Source organism: Salvelinus fontinalis, chromosome 21, assembly GCF_029448725.1.
Source record: "Salvelinus fontinalis isolate EN_2023a chromosome 21, ASM2944872v1, whole genome shotgun sequence".
NCBI lineage: Eukaryota > Metazoa > Chordata > Actinopteri > Salmoniformes > Salmonidae > Salvelinus > Salvelinus fontinalis.
Genome location: NC_074685.1, coordinates 34,609,050 through 34,623,634, shown reverse-complemented (window position 1 = coordinate 34,623,634; position 14,585 = coordinate 34,609,050). Strand labels below are relative to the sequence as shown.

The following is a 14,585-nucleotide window of genomic DNA, read 5'->3' as shown; positions in this document are numbered from 1 at the left end:
TGATTCCAATTGTTCTGCATCTGTGAATTGGATGGCCTTCTCCAGAATCTGTCGATATCTACAATTGATAAAAGGGTTGGATTAGATAGCCATCTTAAGTTATAAATTATATTCATGACTTGAGAATTGAACATTATTTTCACAAATGCACTTCCGAAAATGGAATAGCAAGCCTATAATCACCAAATAAAAAACAATACACACATTGAAATAACAAGCAAAATACAGTTAAGTGGCTTAACTAATGTTACATTATTTGGTCTGTAGTCGCCATGGCGCCCCAGTAGCAGCCTAAGCAGAATGCTCCTGGAAATATATAGATATTTAATCAAGTTTATATTGAATCAAATTTAAGTGTTTTTAATTGTGTGTTATTTTAAAATCAGCTATTTTGATAACATTGAGTTTTATTGTACATTTCTGGTGGTTTTGACCCACAAATCTGCAGATGGGCTAGCAGGTCAGCTCTTCTTGGCCTGGCTAGCTAGCTGGCTGGCTAATTGTTTTCGTTCGAATGATGCATCTAGACACTGTACCAGCTTTTTAAGTTTAACCTGGCTGCTGATCTTTTGAAAACATAAATAAAAGAGTCACCTGAAGATTGAAAGGAATAGGTGCAGTAAATGAATGGGAGGTGCAGTAAAGGAATGCCATACTGAGGATGACTGGCTAGTGCTCTGAATTGTGTGTGGTGAGATTTCTGGTTCCCAGAGCTGCTGAGAGGCCCAAGGCATCACCCCAAGTGGATGCCATATGTACATTATGAAGGAGAAGTCCAGTAGTTACACGACAGGCTGGTTCCCAGAATAGCCCTCTACATGATCGTCACCAGACTCTTTATCACCCATCTCCCTGACCACCTTCCTCTGATCATGCCATGAACTGTCCCTCTCCATCTTTGGAGGATGCATGCACTCAAAGATTTGGAGTCTATTGGTTGACCTAACTATACTGTACTGTAGCTAGACTACTCATGAAAACCTATTACTTGTTAGTTTTTTTTGCTTTTCTAGCGATTTGAGATTGTTATGAAAAGCGCTATAGAAATTTAATAAATTATTATTAAAGGCTAGCTAGCTGATGTTAATTTACTGTCTGTAGCTAGCTGATCGATAGGCAGTGCACACTGTTGATAACAAGACCTTTGGCAAGACTTTTAACCACCGATACTGTCTTGCTAGCTAGCTACAAACCGGTTGAAGGTATACAACAGAGACGGAAAAGAAAGCGAGACATCCCACTCCCTCGTTGTTTCTTGTACATATAGCATACAGTCAGCTACAGACCAGACCCAGCTGCCAATGCATTGGTGCCTATGGAAGAACCACCGTTAAACAGACCGGAACTGGCCATTTAAAAAAAAAAATGGTAAACGGCCTGAGTTGGACATCTTAATTTATCCACCATCTTTGGGTATTGCTCTACCGGTAGCTACAGTTTTATGCTAATTTGAGAACTAGCATAGCTTCGGCGGCCTGCTCATTTACGCATTTATAATTCACTCTAAACGTGACACTCAGGTTGAAAGTAATGTACATCTCCATTCACATATATTTTCTATTTTTTTTGCTCAATACATACTTTCCAGCGAGATCTTTGTGGGATCCGCTTGAATTCATAAGCTGTGCAAGCTCCTGTCTCACTCCAGCCGCCATTTCTCCGACGAAGTGTCAACAACGAGAATTCTCAGCTGACAAGAGTGTATGCCCACTTTACCGCCAGGAAGGTCCTTCAAGACTGGCAACCGATTTGTACAGCTCTAGTTTTGGCCTCTAATCTGGTATTAGTTTGCTTTTTAGACTTTACTGATATGATACATTTTATTATCTGTATGGAACAGTTACAATTATAACAAAAGTTTTACTAGCTATATAAATAATTATTTTTCACGTCTGTTTTCCAAATAAATATTATTGACATTATGGTGGTGAGACAAAATGCACGTCTATACTGGAACTGAATTAACCTAATGAAAATTATATTGTATGATCAGTAGAGTTTAATAATATATACTATCAATAAGTTGTTCTTCGTGGATATTAGTTAGCATCAGCACCAATTCCAACACATCCGAAGTGGAGCCAAAATTAAATATTCTTAATATCGGTATGTTGATATTTGTAGCCACTGTAAAAAAGCATGTTCCAATTCTATCTCTACCCCTTCGCTGGCCCTAACCCTTCAATGTTCGCAGATCTGTACGGTGGAATGGAAGCATATGGTGAAAGCTTTGCCACTACACTGTTATACACCGCATTTAGTGGTCTAGGCTACATACATTGAAGTTTTAAGTTACATCCATTTTAATATGTTACTTTGGCCAGGTGGCAGCATTTCTCCTCTTACCACCACGGTTGCTGAAATGGAAGCCATGTTAACAGGTGTGATTCAAAAATATATTGGTCAACCTTGACACAACACCTTTAGATAGATGTAGCCCATACAAGCTACCTGAACAACTACATTTTAAAACATTTATTTTATTTAACCTTTATTTAATTAGGCAAGTCAGTTAAGAACAAATTCTTATTTACAATGACGGCCTACCCCGGCCAAACCCTGATGCTGGGCCAATTGTGTGCCACCCTATGGTGACAGACAACACAATTAGACCCAACCAAATCATGAGAGAACAAAAAGATAATTACTTGACACATTGGAAAGAATTAACAAAAAACAGAGCAAACTAGAATGCTATTTGGCCCTAAACAGAGAGTACACAGTGGCAAAATACCTGACCGATGTGACTGACCCAAAATTAAGGAAAGCTTTGACTATGTACAGACTCAGTGACCATAGCCTTGCTATTGAGATAGGCAGACCTGGCTCTCAAGAGAAGACAGGCTGTGCACACTGCCCACAGAATGAGGTGGAAACTGAGCTGCACTTCCTAACCTCCTGCCAAATGTATAACCATATTAGAGACACATATTTCCCTCAGATTACACAGATCCACAAAGAATTTGAAAACAAACCCGATTTTGATCAACTCCCATATCTACTGGGTGAAATACCACAGTGTGCATCACAGCAGCAAGATTTGTGACCTCTTGCCACAAGAAATGGGCAACCAATGAAGAACAAACACCATTGTAAATACAACCCATATTTATATTTATTTATTTTCCCTTTTGTACTTTAACCATATGCACATCATTACAACATTACAACACATAATATGACATTTGTTATGTTGTTATTCTTTTGGAACTTCTGTGTAATGTTTACTGTTCATTTTTATTGTTTATTCAACTTTTGCATATTATCTACTTCACTTGCTTTGGCAATGTTAACATATGTTTCCCATACCAATTAAGCACCTTGAAATGGCAGACATGAGAAAAATAAATATTCTTCTTCGAGGAGGTTTAACAGCGGTTGGTATCCAATAAATGTTGCATTACCGCCACCTACTAGACTGGAGTACAACTCCCTTATACTGTGTTTGAAAAATATATATATAGAGTACCAGTCAAAAGTTTGGATACACCTATTCATTCAAGCGTTTTTCTTTATTGTTACTATATTCTACATTGTAGAATAATAGTGAAGACATCAAAACTATGAAATAACACATATGGAATCATGTAGTTTCCAAAGAAGTTTTCAACAAATCAAAATCTATTTTATATTTGAGATTCTTCAAAGTAGCCACCCTTTGCCTTGATTACAGCTTTGCACACTATCTACTGTATACCAACCCTACCTTGTCACAACACAACTGATTGGCTCAAACGAATTAAGAAGGAAAGAAATTCCACAAATTAACTTTTTTACAAGGCACACCTGTTAATTGAAATACGTTCCAGGTGACTACCTCATAAAGCTGGTTGAGAGAATGCCAAGAGTTTGCAAAGCTGTCATCAAGGCAAAGGGTGGCTACTTTGAAGAATCTCAAATATAATATATATTTAGATTTGTTTAAGACTTTTTTGGTGTTATTTCATAGTTTTGATGTCTTCACTAGTATTCTACAATGTAGAAAATGGTTTTAAAAAATGTAAATAAAGAAAAATCATGGAAAGGTGTGTCCAAACTTTTGACCGGAACTGTATATAAAACAAAAAAAAATCAACAAATACCCTACCATCTAACCCTACACTCATTAAAAACCCACCACCCAACTCCACTATTTAAATCTATTTAGTCCTACCTCAGGCCAACAGCCTGAAAGGACACGACACCACCACTCAACACAACCTGTAACACAACCTGATGTCAAATCTCATTCACTCAAATACTTCTCTGCAGCTGCCACCACAACTTCAATTTTCTGTGACTTACGTTCCATCCCTGCAGGACAGTTGATAACCATTGCTATAAACGCTAAAAATTCTATCTTACTGAAGCATATATCACTTGTTGGCCTATCCCTCTGTACTGGTACATATCTACCACTCATACCACTCCTCTCAGGATTCCTCCACCTTGATCCATCTTCTTCTACTTTCTTCACTGCCTCAGCATACGACTTCTGCACTACTCTATCCCTGGAAACCTGAACCTGCCTCTCTCGCACCAGACATTTCTGATCCCCAGCCCCATGGTACCCCTACAATTAACACATACCGCTTCTTTCCCCAATACTACACATTCCTTTGTGTTATATCCTTCTGCACACTTCTCACACCTAAGAACCTCCCTCCTACACACTGCTGCCACTTGCCCATAAGCTTGACACCTGTAACAATGGAATGTATTCGTCACAAAAGCTCGTACGGGATAACTTATGTAACATCACTTTGTCGGACAAAGACCCAACATCAAAACTCAAATTAACAAAAACTCTTCTGTTTCACCACTCACGCCCCCCTGTCTGCATCACCCCAAATGACGAGCATCACAAACACTGGGAATCTTCCCCTTCAGATGGTCAACTTTCACATTTACCGCTCCCCCAGAAATTACTCCTTTCAATGGCGCCCAATTCACATCTCTTGTCCCCATTCGTTTGATGCGGAGTGCCTGCTCCCTCTAACCAGCAGAATCACAAACAATTATCAGAAGACCACTTCTGGTTACCTTCACCGATTCCACAGCACCCATCTCTGTTTTTACCTACCCTGAAACCACAAATGGATCAGCCAGAAGGCAAGGGTCCAAATGTCGCTCCTACTGTCACAGACTTCTCTTTATCCTGACCATCCGTGTAAGCTGAACTACACAACACCTACCACCTCCTGTCTTCAATCCGGCGTACAGCTCACTCTGCTTACACTTTCTACCATTCTTCTTTAACAAACCATCTCCCTTTTTGTCAGCCATTCTTAACCGTTTCAAGCTCACCCTCTTCTTCCCTCTTTCTCTTCAACCTCCTCTGCCTCTGTTTTTCCCTCCATTCCTCCTCTGTATTCCATGTATACGGCTCCTTATGATAACATTGGACTTCCCCTAACATGCATCTCGTTCTTGCCCTCTCAAGGGACGTCATTCCCCTCGCTACCTGGGGAACCCACCAATAGCAAAGTTCAATCGTCTCCTGGTTTAATATGAATATTTGTTGATAAACTTTGGAGCCGGGTGTTCTCTGTGTGAAAATGTCTTGTTGCATTTCTTCAGAATACATTTTTTTTTTTAAATCACGGCTTTATTTGAACACCATCCTCATCCCTGTATTTTCTGTGTTTTCTAATGAAATGTTGCATACTTAAGTCTATTGACCAGAGGGCCAAATTTCACATATTTGTCCAATATGGGGTGGCAAAGTCGAATGATGATTTTCATTAAGGTCCATGTCTGTGGGTTATATTTTGGTATGATTACCACTTATCCGAAGTAGCTAAATGTGGTTATCACCGCATTATATGTTATGACCTCGATGCAGTGGTGTAAAGTACTTAAGTAAAAATATTGCTGCTTAAGTCATTTTTTGGGGTATCTGTACGTTAATTTAGTTTAAAAAAATATATTTACAATAATGTACTTTTTACTCATTTTCCCTGACACCCAAAAGTACTTGTTACATTATGACAGGAAAATGGTCCAAGAACATCCCTGGTCTTCTCTACTGCCTCTGATTTGGCGGACTCACTAAACACAAATGCTTCATTTGTAAATTATGTTGGAGTGTGTCGTAAAAAATAAATAAATGTGCCTTCTGGTTTGCTTAATATAAGGAATTTGAAATGATATATACTTTTACTTTTTATATATTTTAGAAATTCCATTTACTTTTGATACTTAAGGATATTTAAAACCAAATACTTTAAGACTTTTACTCAAGTAGTATTTTACCGGGTGACTTTCACTTTTAGTTGAGTCATTCTTTATGAAGGTAACTTTACTTTTACTCTCAAGTATAACTTTTGAGTACTTCTTCCACGACTGCCCTTATGCGGTTACTTGGGCCAACAAAGCTGTTAGAATTGCTGAGTTTTGTAATCGTTTCAAATATATTACATTAAAACACTTAATTTTTTTTTAGAATCATTCACTGATGTCTATTGATTAAAATTATATGCAATATGATTATATTAATTGTGTTAACATCAAGAAATGTGATGTGAAACCTGCCTCTTACATCGCAACTTCGGAAAGAATTGTCACGCCCTGGCCTTAGTTATCTTTATTTTCTGTCATATTTTGGTTAGGTCAGGGTGTGACACGGGGGATGTTTGTGTTTTTGTCTTGTCTTGGGTGGTTGTAGTGTCTAGGGGGTTTTGTTAGAGTGTATGGGTTAGTGTTGAGTGTAGGTTTCTAGGTATGTCTATGGTTGCCAGAATGGTTCTCAATCAGAGACAGCTGTCATTCATTTGTCTCTGATTGGGAGACATATTTAAGGCAGCCATAGGCATTGGGCTGTTGTGGGTAATTGTCTATGTCACTGTGTAGTGTTTAGTGTCAGCACGATTTGTTTAAATAGCTTCACGATCGTCAGTTTGTTGTTTTTGTTTCGTCGTTATAATTAAAAAGAATGTATTTTTCACACGCTGCGTTTTGGTCCTCTCTTCCACGTCAAGACGATCGTGACAAGTATTCAGAACCTTTGACTTTTCCCACATGTTGTTACATTACAGCCTTATTCTAAAAATGTTTATTTTTTCTCATAGCTAGGCACACAATACTCCATAATGACAAAGCAACAAAAAAAAAATTGAAATTTTTGCTAATTGATTAAAAATAAAACACTTAAAAAACCATTTACATAAGTATTCATACCCTTTACTCAGTACTTTGTTGAAGCACCTTTGGCAGCGATTATAGCATTGAGTCTTCTTGGGTATAACACCACAAGCTTGGCACACCTTATTTGGGGAGTTTCTCCCATTCTTCTCTGCAGATCCTCTCAAGCTCTGTCATGTTGGATGGGGAGTGTTGCTGCGCAGCCATTTTCAGGTTTCTCCAGAGATGTTCGATCGGGTTCAAGTCCGGGCTCTGGCTGGGCCACTCAAGGACATTCAGAGACTTGTCCCGAAGCCACTCCTGCGTGTCGTGGCTGTGTGCTTAGGGTCGTTATCCAGGTCTCTGGAGCAGGTTTTCATCAAGGATCTCTTAGTACTTTGCTCCGTTCCTCTTTGCCTCAATCCTGACTAGTCTCCCAGTCCCTGCTGCTGAAAAACAACAATAAAGGCCTGATTGGTGGAGTGCTGAAGAGATGGTTGTCATTCTGGAAAGTTATCCCATCTCCACAGAGGAACTCTATAGCTCTGTCAGAGTGAGCATCAGGGTCTTGGAGTCTTGGTGGTTCCAAACTTCTTCCATTAAAGAATGATGGAGACCACTGTGTTCTTGGGGACCTTCAATGCTGCAGAAATGTTTTGGTACCCTTCCCCAGATCAGTGCCTCGATACAATCATGTCTCGGGGCTCTATGGACAGTTCCTTTGACCTCATGGCTTGGTTTTTGCTCTGACATGCACTGTCAACTGTGGGATCTCATATAGACAGGTGTGTGCCTTTCCAAATCATGTCCAATCAATTGAATTTACCACAGGTGGACTCCAATCAAGTTGTAAAAACATCTCAAGGATGATCAATAGAAACAGGATGCACCTGAGCTCGAAAGGGTCTGAATACTTATGTAAATAAGGTTATTGTTACGTTCTGACCATAGTTCTTGTGTGTTGTGCTTGTTTTAGTGTTGGTCAGGACGTGAGCTGGGTGGGCATTCTATGCAGTGTGTCTAGTTTGTCTGTTTCTATGTTTGGCCTAATATGGTTCTCAATCAGAGGCAGGTGTGTTGTGTTGTCTCTGATTGGGAATCATATTTAGGTGGCTTGTTTTGTGTTGGTGGGGTTTGTGGGTGGTTGTTTCCTGTCTTTGTGTTTCTCTGCACCAGCTAGGACTGTATCGGTTTGCCACGTTTGTTATTTTGTTATTTGTAAGTGTTCACATTTTCGTCTCGTCTGTTAAATCATGTTGAACACGAGCTACGCTGCGTCTTGGTCCGATCCCTGCTACACCTCCTCTTCAGACGAAGAGGAGGAAGGCTGCCTTTACAGTTATTCTGTTTTTATTTTTTTGACATTTGCAAAAATGTTTAAAAAATATTTTTTTAACTCAACCAATTTAGTCAGGTTTGCTAAATATATAGGCTAATATTTGTAAAATACTGGCAAAATTGTTCCCAAAATATGTCAAAAACACTATTCACATAACTGTTTTAGGTCAGTATTTGCATCCATAATTTCTAAATTTTATTTTAAAACAATTAAAAATGTATTTATAATATTCCTAAAGGGATCTTTCGCAGTTTTGTAGTGATTATAATGATATACAATATTATGCCATATTGTTAAATATGAAATCTATGTCTCAAATCCTGTCAAATACGCTGCATTCCAACATAACATTCTAACAAATCACCTGATGATGAGGGCATCAACTTAAATAGCTGGTGAAGTATTAAAGCCTTAGGTTTACAGCCTTTATAGATGGTGTCTATTCACAATATTATGGAAAAATAGTATATTGTAGTACAGGGCCTACTGAAACACAGTATGTATTTGTTAGTGGCTGCTGAGGGTTGTCGAAGGCAGGCATCAGCAATAATCTAATTGCTTAAAGGCTACATTTCTTATCACCAATTGCATAATTTTAATTACATTTTTCAACCAGCCACTGAACTAATGACCAATATATTATTAGGTAACATATTTCATTAAATAACTTGTAAGGTTAGAGTGCATAATTTTAGGATGGTCAGGGACAGAAGAGTTTATAATCAGCAATGTGCCTTTATAGAGATCATTTGTATTTGCCTAAATCTTTGTGTTAACTTGCTGGGACAACTCATCAAATGACAAAACAACCCTTTCATCTTGTCACGCCCTGACCATAAAGAGCTGTTTATTCTCTATGGTGATTGGGGCGTGATAATGACTAGGGTGGGTTATCTAGGTGATTTATGATTTATGTTGGCCTGGTATGGTTTGCAATCAGAGGCAGCTGTTTATCGTTGGGGATCATATTTAGGCAGCCATTTCCCCATTGTGCTTTGTGGGATCTTGACTATGGATAGTTTCCTGTTAGCACTATTGTTAGTGGCACGTTTTGTTTGAGCTTAATTGTTTGTTTTTTTGCTGTGAGTTTCACTTAGTTATAAAAAGATGTGGAACCCAGATCCTGCTGCGCTTTGGTCCACTTATTATAACGATCGTGACACATCTTAGCATGCTGAGTATTGCAATGTAAAATACTATTACAGGTGGCAACTATCAAACTGATGCTCTACCTGATTTGGATCTCTTGAACTTATTATTTCCCAGTATGGCCAATTTCCATAAAACATGTAGTTCTGCTATTTGTAACATTGTTGTTTCAATGAGTTAGTCTAAGTAAATCCTTGGATCTGATACCAAAGATTTGCCAAATACAATGGTTTTTAAGATGAGCTCAACCCAATAAATGTTCCATTGTTGTTCGATGGAGTCATTCTCAATAAGCAACTGGTCTCAACATTCCTTTATCAGCATGTGAACATTTATATTGCATTTACTTCCATACCTTCAGAAAGTATTCACACCCCTTTACTTTTTTTCACATTTTGTTGTGTTACAGCCTGAATTTAAAATGGATTAACTTGAGATTTCTACACACAATACCACATAATGTCAAAGTGGAATAATTGTTTTTAGAATTTTTAACAAATTAATTCAAATTGAAAAGCTGAAATGTCTTGAGTCAATAAGTATTCAACCTCTTTATGGTAAGTCTTAAGTTCAGGAGTATAAATGTGCTTAGTAAGTCAAATAATAAGTTGCATGGACTCATTCTGTGTTCAACAATAGTGGTTAACAAGATGTTTTAATGACTACCCCATCTCTGTACCCCACACATAAGGTCCCTTAACCAAGTAATGAATTTCAAGCACAGTTTCAACTACATAGACCAGGGAGGCTTTCCAATGCCTTGCAAAGAAGGGCACCGGTTGGTAGATTTGTAAACAAAACAGGTGTCCTTCCTAACTCAGTTGCCAGAGAGGAAGGAAACCGCAGAGGGATTTCAACATGATGGTGATTTTAAAACAGTTACAGAGTTTATTGGTTGTAATATAAGAAAACTGAGGATGGATCAACAACATTGTAGTTACTCCACAATACTAACCTAAATGACAGAGTGAAAAGAAAGAAGCTTGTACTGATATTTTTATGTAACCTTTATGGTTTACATATGTTTTAATGTAACTTTTCTTTAACTAGGCAAGTCAGTTAAGAACAAATTCTTATTTGCAATGACGGCCTACCCCGGCCAAAACTGGATGACGCTGGGCCAATTGTGTGCCGCCCTACTTCCAATCACGGCTAGATGTGATACAGCATCCTGTTTGCAACAAGGCACTTAAATAATACTGCAAAAAATGTGGCAAATAAATTAACATTTTGTCCTGAATACAAAGTGTTATTTTTGGGGCAAATCCAACAACACATCACGGAGCACCACTCTGCATGTTTTCAAGCATGGTGGTGGCTGCATCATGTTATGGGTATGCTTGTCATCGGCAAGGTAGTTTTTAAGGATAAAAATAAATCCTATAAATCACAAGGCCAGATCTACACTAGAGTTGCTAATCAAGACGATATTGACTGTTCCTGAGTGGCCTATTTACAGTTTTGACTTAAAACGGACTAAAATCTATGGCAAGACTTGAAAATGTCTGTCTAGCAAACAACTAACTTGATAGAGCTTCATGATATCAAATTGGAATCCAATTACAATCTTGTCTCATCGCTGCAACTCCACAACTGGGTTGGGAGAGACAAAGGTTGAGTCATACATCCTCCAAAACATGACCCGCCAAACCTTGCTTCATAACGCTTAACCCAGAAGCCAACCGCACCAATGTGCTGGGCAGATAGCAGTGTGGACTATTTCGTCGTCTATCGTAGTCCACACTGCTATCTGCCCAGCAGCTAGCAAACGTCCACCGTCTACCGAATAGTAGTATAACTTTTCATTACATTTCATTATAGTACAACGGTCTGATTTTCATTTTCATTACAGTACAACGGTTTGATTTGTTTGATCTTAGCTAGCTACATAGCCGTCTTTGCATCAAACATAATTGTGTAGTTATTGAGGTTCGCCAGCCAGCTATTTTCGCCCTAACGTAACGCAACGTAGCCAACACTGCTAGCTAGCCAGCTTGCCACCGAATAGCAGCATTGTAGAAACGAGTGCATTACAACGGAACGACTTGATCAGTGTAGTGTTGGCTGACTACACAGTTGTCTTTGCTATCTTTGATTTGTATTTGTTCGATCTTAGCTAGCTACTTAGCTGGCTACATAGCCGTCTTTGTATCTGTGATAATTGTGTAGTTATCAAGGTTCGCTGAGGTTCGCTAGCCAGGTATTCTCGCCCTAACGTAACGTAACGTAACGTAGTCAACCCTGCTAGCTAGCCAGCTAGCCACCGATTAGCAGCACTGTAGAAACGATTACATTACAACGGAACGACTTGACTTGTGTAGTGTTAGCTAGCTACATAGTTTTCTTTGCTATCTTTGTATCTAAGATAATTGTGTAGCTTTGAGTAATTATCGGTTAGCTAGCCAGCTATTTTTCGCCTGCCGCGCTGCCGTCCTCCTACCTAGCCAACACTGCTAGCTAGCCAACTTCTACCGAATAGCAGCACTGTAGAAACTTACATTACAACGGAACGACTTGATTAGCGTAGTGTTAGCTAGTTGTCTTTGCTGTCCTTGTATCCATGATAATTGTGTAGTTTAGAGAAATTTAGTGAAATTGTCGAGGTTACCTAGCCAGCTTCACTTTCAACAACGTAGCCGCTGCTAGCCAGGCTACTTCACCAGCCAGCAGTACTATATCATTTTAGTCAATAAGATCTTGTATTTTATTTATATATTTTTTTTGCAACGTAAGCTTAACTTTCTGAACATTCGAGACGTGTAGCCCACTTGTCATTCTAATCTCCTTTGCATTAGCGTAGCCTCTTCTGTAGCCTGTCAACCATGTGTCTGTCTATCCCTGTTCTCTCCTCTCTGCACAGACCATACAAACGCTTCACACCGCGTGGCCGCGCCCACCCTAACCTGGTGGTCCCAGCCCGCACGACCCACGTGGAGTTCCAGGTCTCCGGTAGCCTCTGGAACTGCCAATCTGCGGCCAACAAGGCAGAGCTCATCTCAGCCTATGCGTCCCTCCAGTCCCTCGACTTCTTGGCACTGACGGAAACATGGCTCACCACAGATAACACTGCTACTCCTGCTGCTCTCTCTTCGTCTGCCCACGTGTTCTCGCACACCCCGAGACCTTCTGGTCAGCGGGGTGGTGGCACCGGGATCCTCATCTCTCCCAAGTGGTCATTCTCTCTTTCTCCCCTTACCCATCTGTCTATCGCCTCCTTTGAATTCCATGCTGTCACAGTTACCAGCCCTTTCAAGCTTAACATCCTTATCATTTATCGCCCTCCAGGTTCCCTTGGAGAGTTCATCAATGAGCTTGATGCCTTGATAAGCTCCTTTCCTGAGGACGGCTCACCTCTCACAGTTCTGGGTGACTTTAACCTCCCCATGTCTACCTTTGACTCATTCCTCTCTGCCTCCTTCTTTCCACTCCTCTCCTCTTTTGACCTCACCCTCTCACCTTCCCCCCCTACTCACAAGGCAGGCAATACGCTTGACCTCATCTTTACTAGATGCTGTTCTTCCACTAACCTCATTGCAACTCCCCTCCAAGTCTCCGACCACTACCTTGTATCCTTTTCCCTCTCGCTCTCATCCAACACTTCCCACACTGCCCCTACTCGGATGGTATCGCGCCGTCCCAACCTCCGCTCTCTCTCCCCCGCTACTCTCTCCTCTTCCATCCTATCATCTCTTCCCTCTGCCCAAACCTTCTCCAACCTATCTCCTGATTCTGCCTCCTCAACCCTCCTCTCCTCCCTTTCTGCATCCTTTGACTCTCTATGTCCCCTATCCTCCAGGCCGGCTCGGTCCTCCCCTCCCGCTCCGTGGCTCGACGACTCATTGCGAGCTCACAGAACAGGGCTCCGGGCAGCCGAGCGGAAATGGAGGAAAACTCGCCTCCCTGCGGACCTGGCATCCTTTCACTCCCTCCTCTCTACATTTTCCTCTTCTGTCTCTGCTGCTAAAGCCACTTTCTACCACTCTAAATTCCAAGCATCTGCCTCTAACCCTAGGAAGCTCTTTGCCACCTTCTCCTCCCTCCTGAATCCTTCTCCCCCTCCCCCCCTCCTCCCTCTCTGCAGACGACTTCGTCAACCATTTTGAAAAGAAGGTCGACGACATCCGATCCTCGTTTGCTAAGTCAAACGACACCGCTGGTTCTGCTCACACTGCCCAACCCTGTGCTTTGACCTCTTTCTCCCCTCTCTCTCCAGATGAAATCTCGCGTCTTGTGACGGCCGGCCGCCCAACAACCTGCCCGCTTGACCCTATCCCCTCCTCTCTTCTCCAGACCATTTCCGGAGACCTTCTACCTTACCTCACCTCGCTCATCAACTCATCCTTGACCGCTGGCTACGTCCCTTCCGTCTTCAAGAGAGCGAGAGTTGCACCCCTTCTGAAAAAACCTACACTCGATCCCTCCGATGTCAACAACTACAGACCAGTATCCCTTCTTTCTTTTCTCTCCAAAACTTTTGAACGTGCCGTCCTTGGCCAGCTCTCCTGCTATCTCTCTCAGAATGACCTTCTTGATCCAAATCAGTCAGGTTTCAAGACTAGTCACTCAACTGAGACTGCTCTTCTCTGTATCACGGAGGCGCTCCGCACTGCTAAAGCTAACTCTCTCTCCTCTGCTCTCATCCTTCTAGACCTATCGGCTGCCTTCGATACTGTGAACCATCAGATCCTCCTCTCCACCCTCTCCGAGTTGGGCATCTCCGGCGCGGCCCACGCTTGGATTGCGTCCTACCTGACAGGTCGCTCCTACCAGGTGGCGTGGCGAGAATCTGTCTCCTCACCACGCGCTCTCACCACTGGTGTCCCCCAGGGCTCTGTTCTAGGCCCTCTCCTATTCTCGCTATACACCAAGTCACTTGGCTCTGTCATAACCTCACATGGTCTCTCCTATCATTGCTATGCAGACGACACACAATTAATCTTCTCCTTTCCCCCTTCTGATGACCAGGTGGCGAATCGCATCTCTGCATGTCTGGCAG

At 41.1% G+C, this 14,585-nt stretch overlaps 1 protein-coding gene across 2 annotated transcripts in view; it reads right to left on the bottom strand.

Annotated features, from left to right (window-relative positions):
- cops4 (COP9 constitutive photomorphogenic homolog subunit 4 (Arabidopsis)) overlaps positions 1-1,711 on the bottom strand; it is a 7,443-nt gene extending 5,732 nt beyond the window's left edge. For both annotated transcript variants that reach the window (XM_055875004.1, XM_055875005.1), the window contains exons 1-2: positions 1,582-1,711; positions 1-58 (exon numbers count right to left, since the gene is read on the bottom strand). The exon at positions 1-58 is cut by the window's left edge and continues 22 nt beyond it. In XM_055875004.1, the coding sequence (XP_055730979.1) occupies positions 1-58; positions 1,582-1,655 (132 nt within the window). In that variant the 5' untranslated portion in view covers positions 1,656-1,711. The remainder of the gene's footprint in view (positions 59-1,581) is intronic.
- Between the last annotated feature and the right edge of the window lie 12,874 nt (positions 1,712-14,585).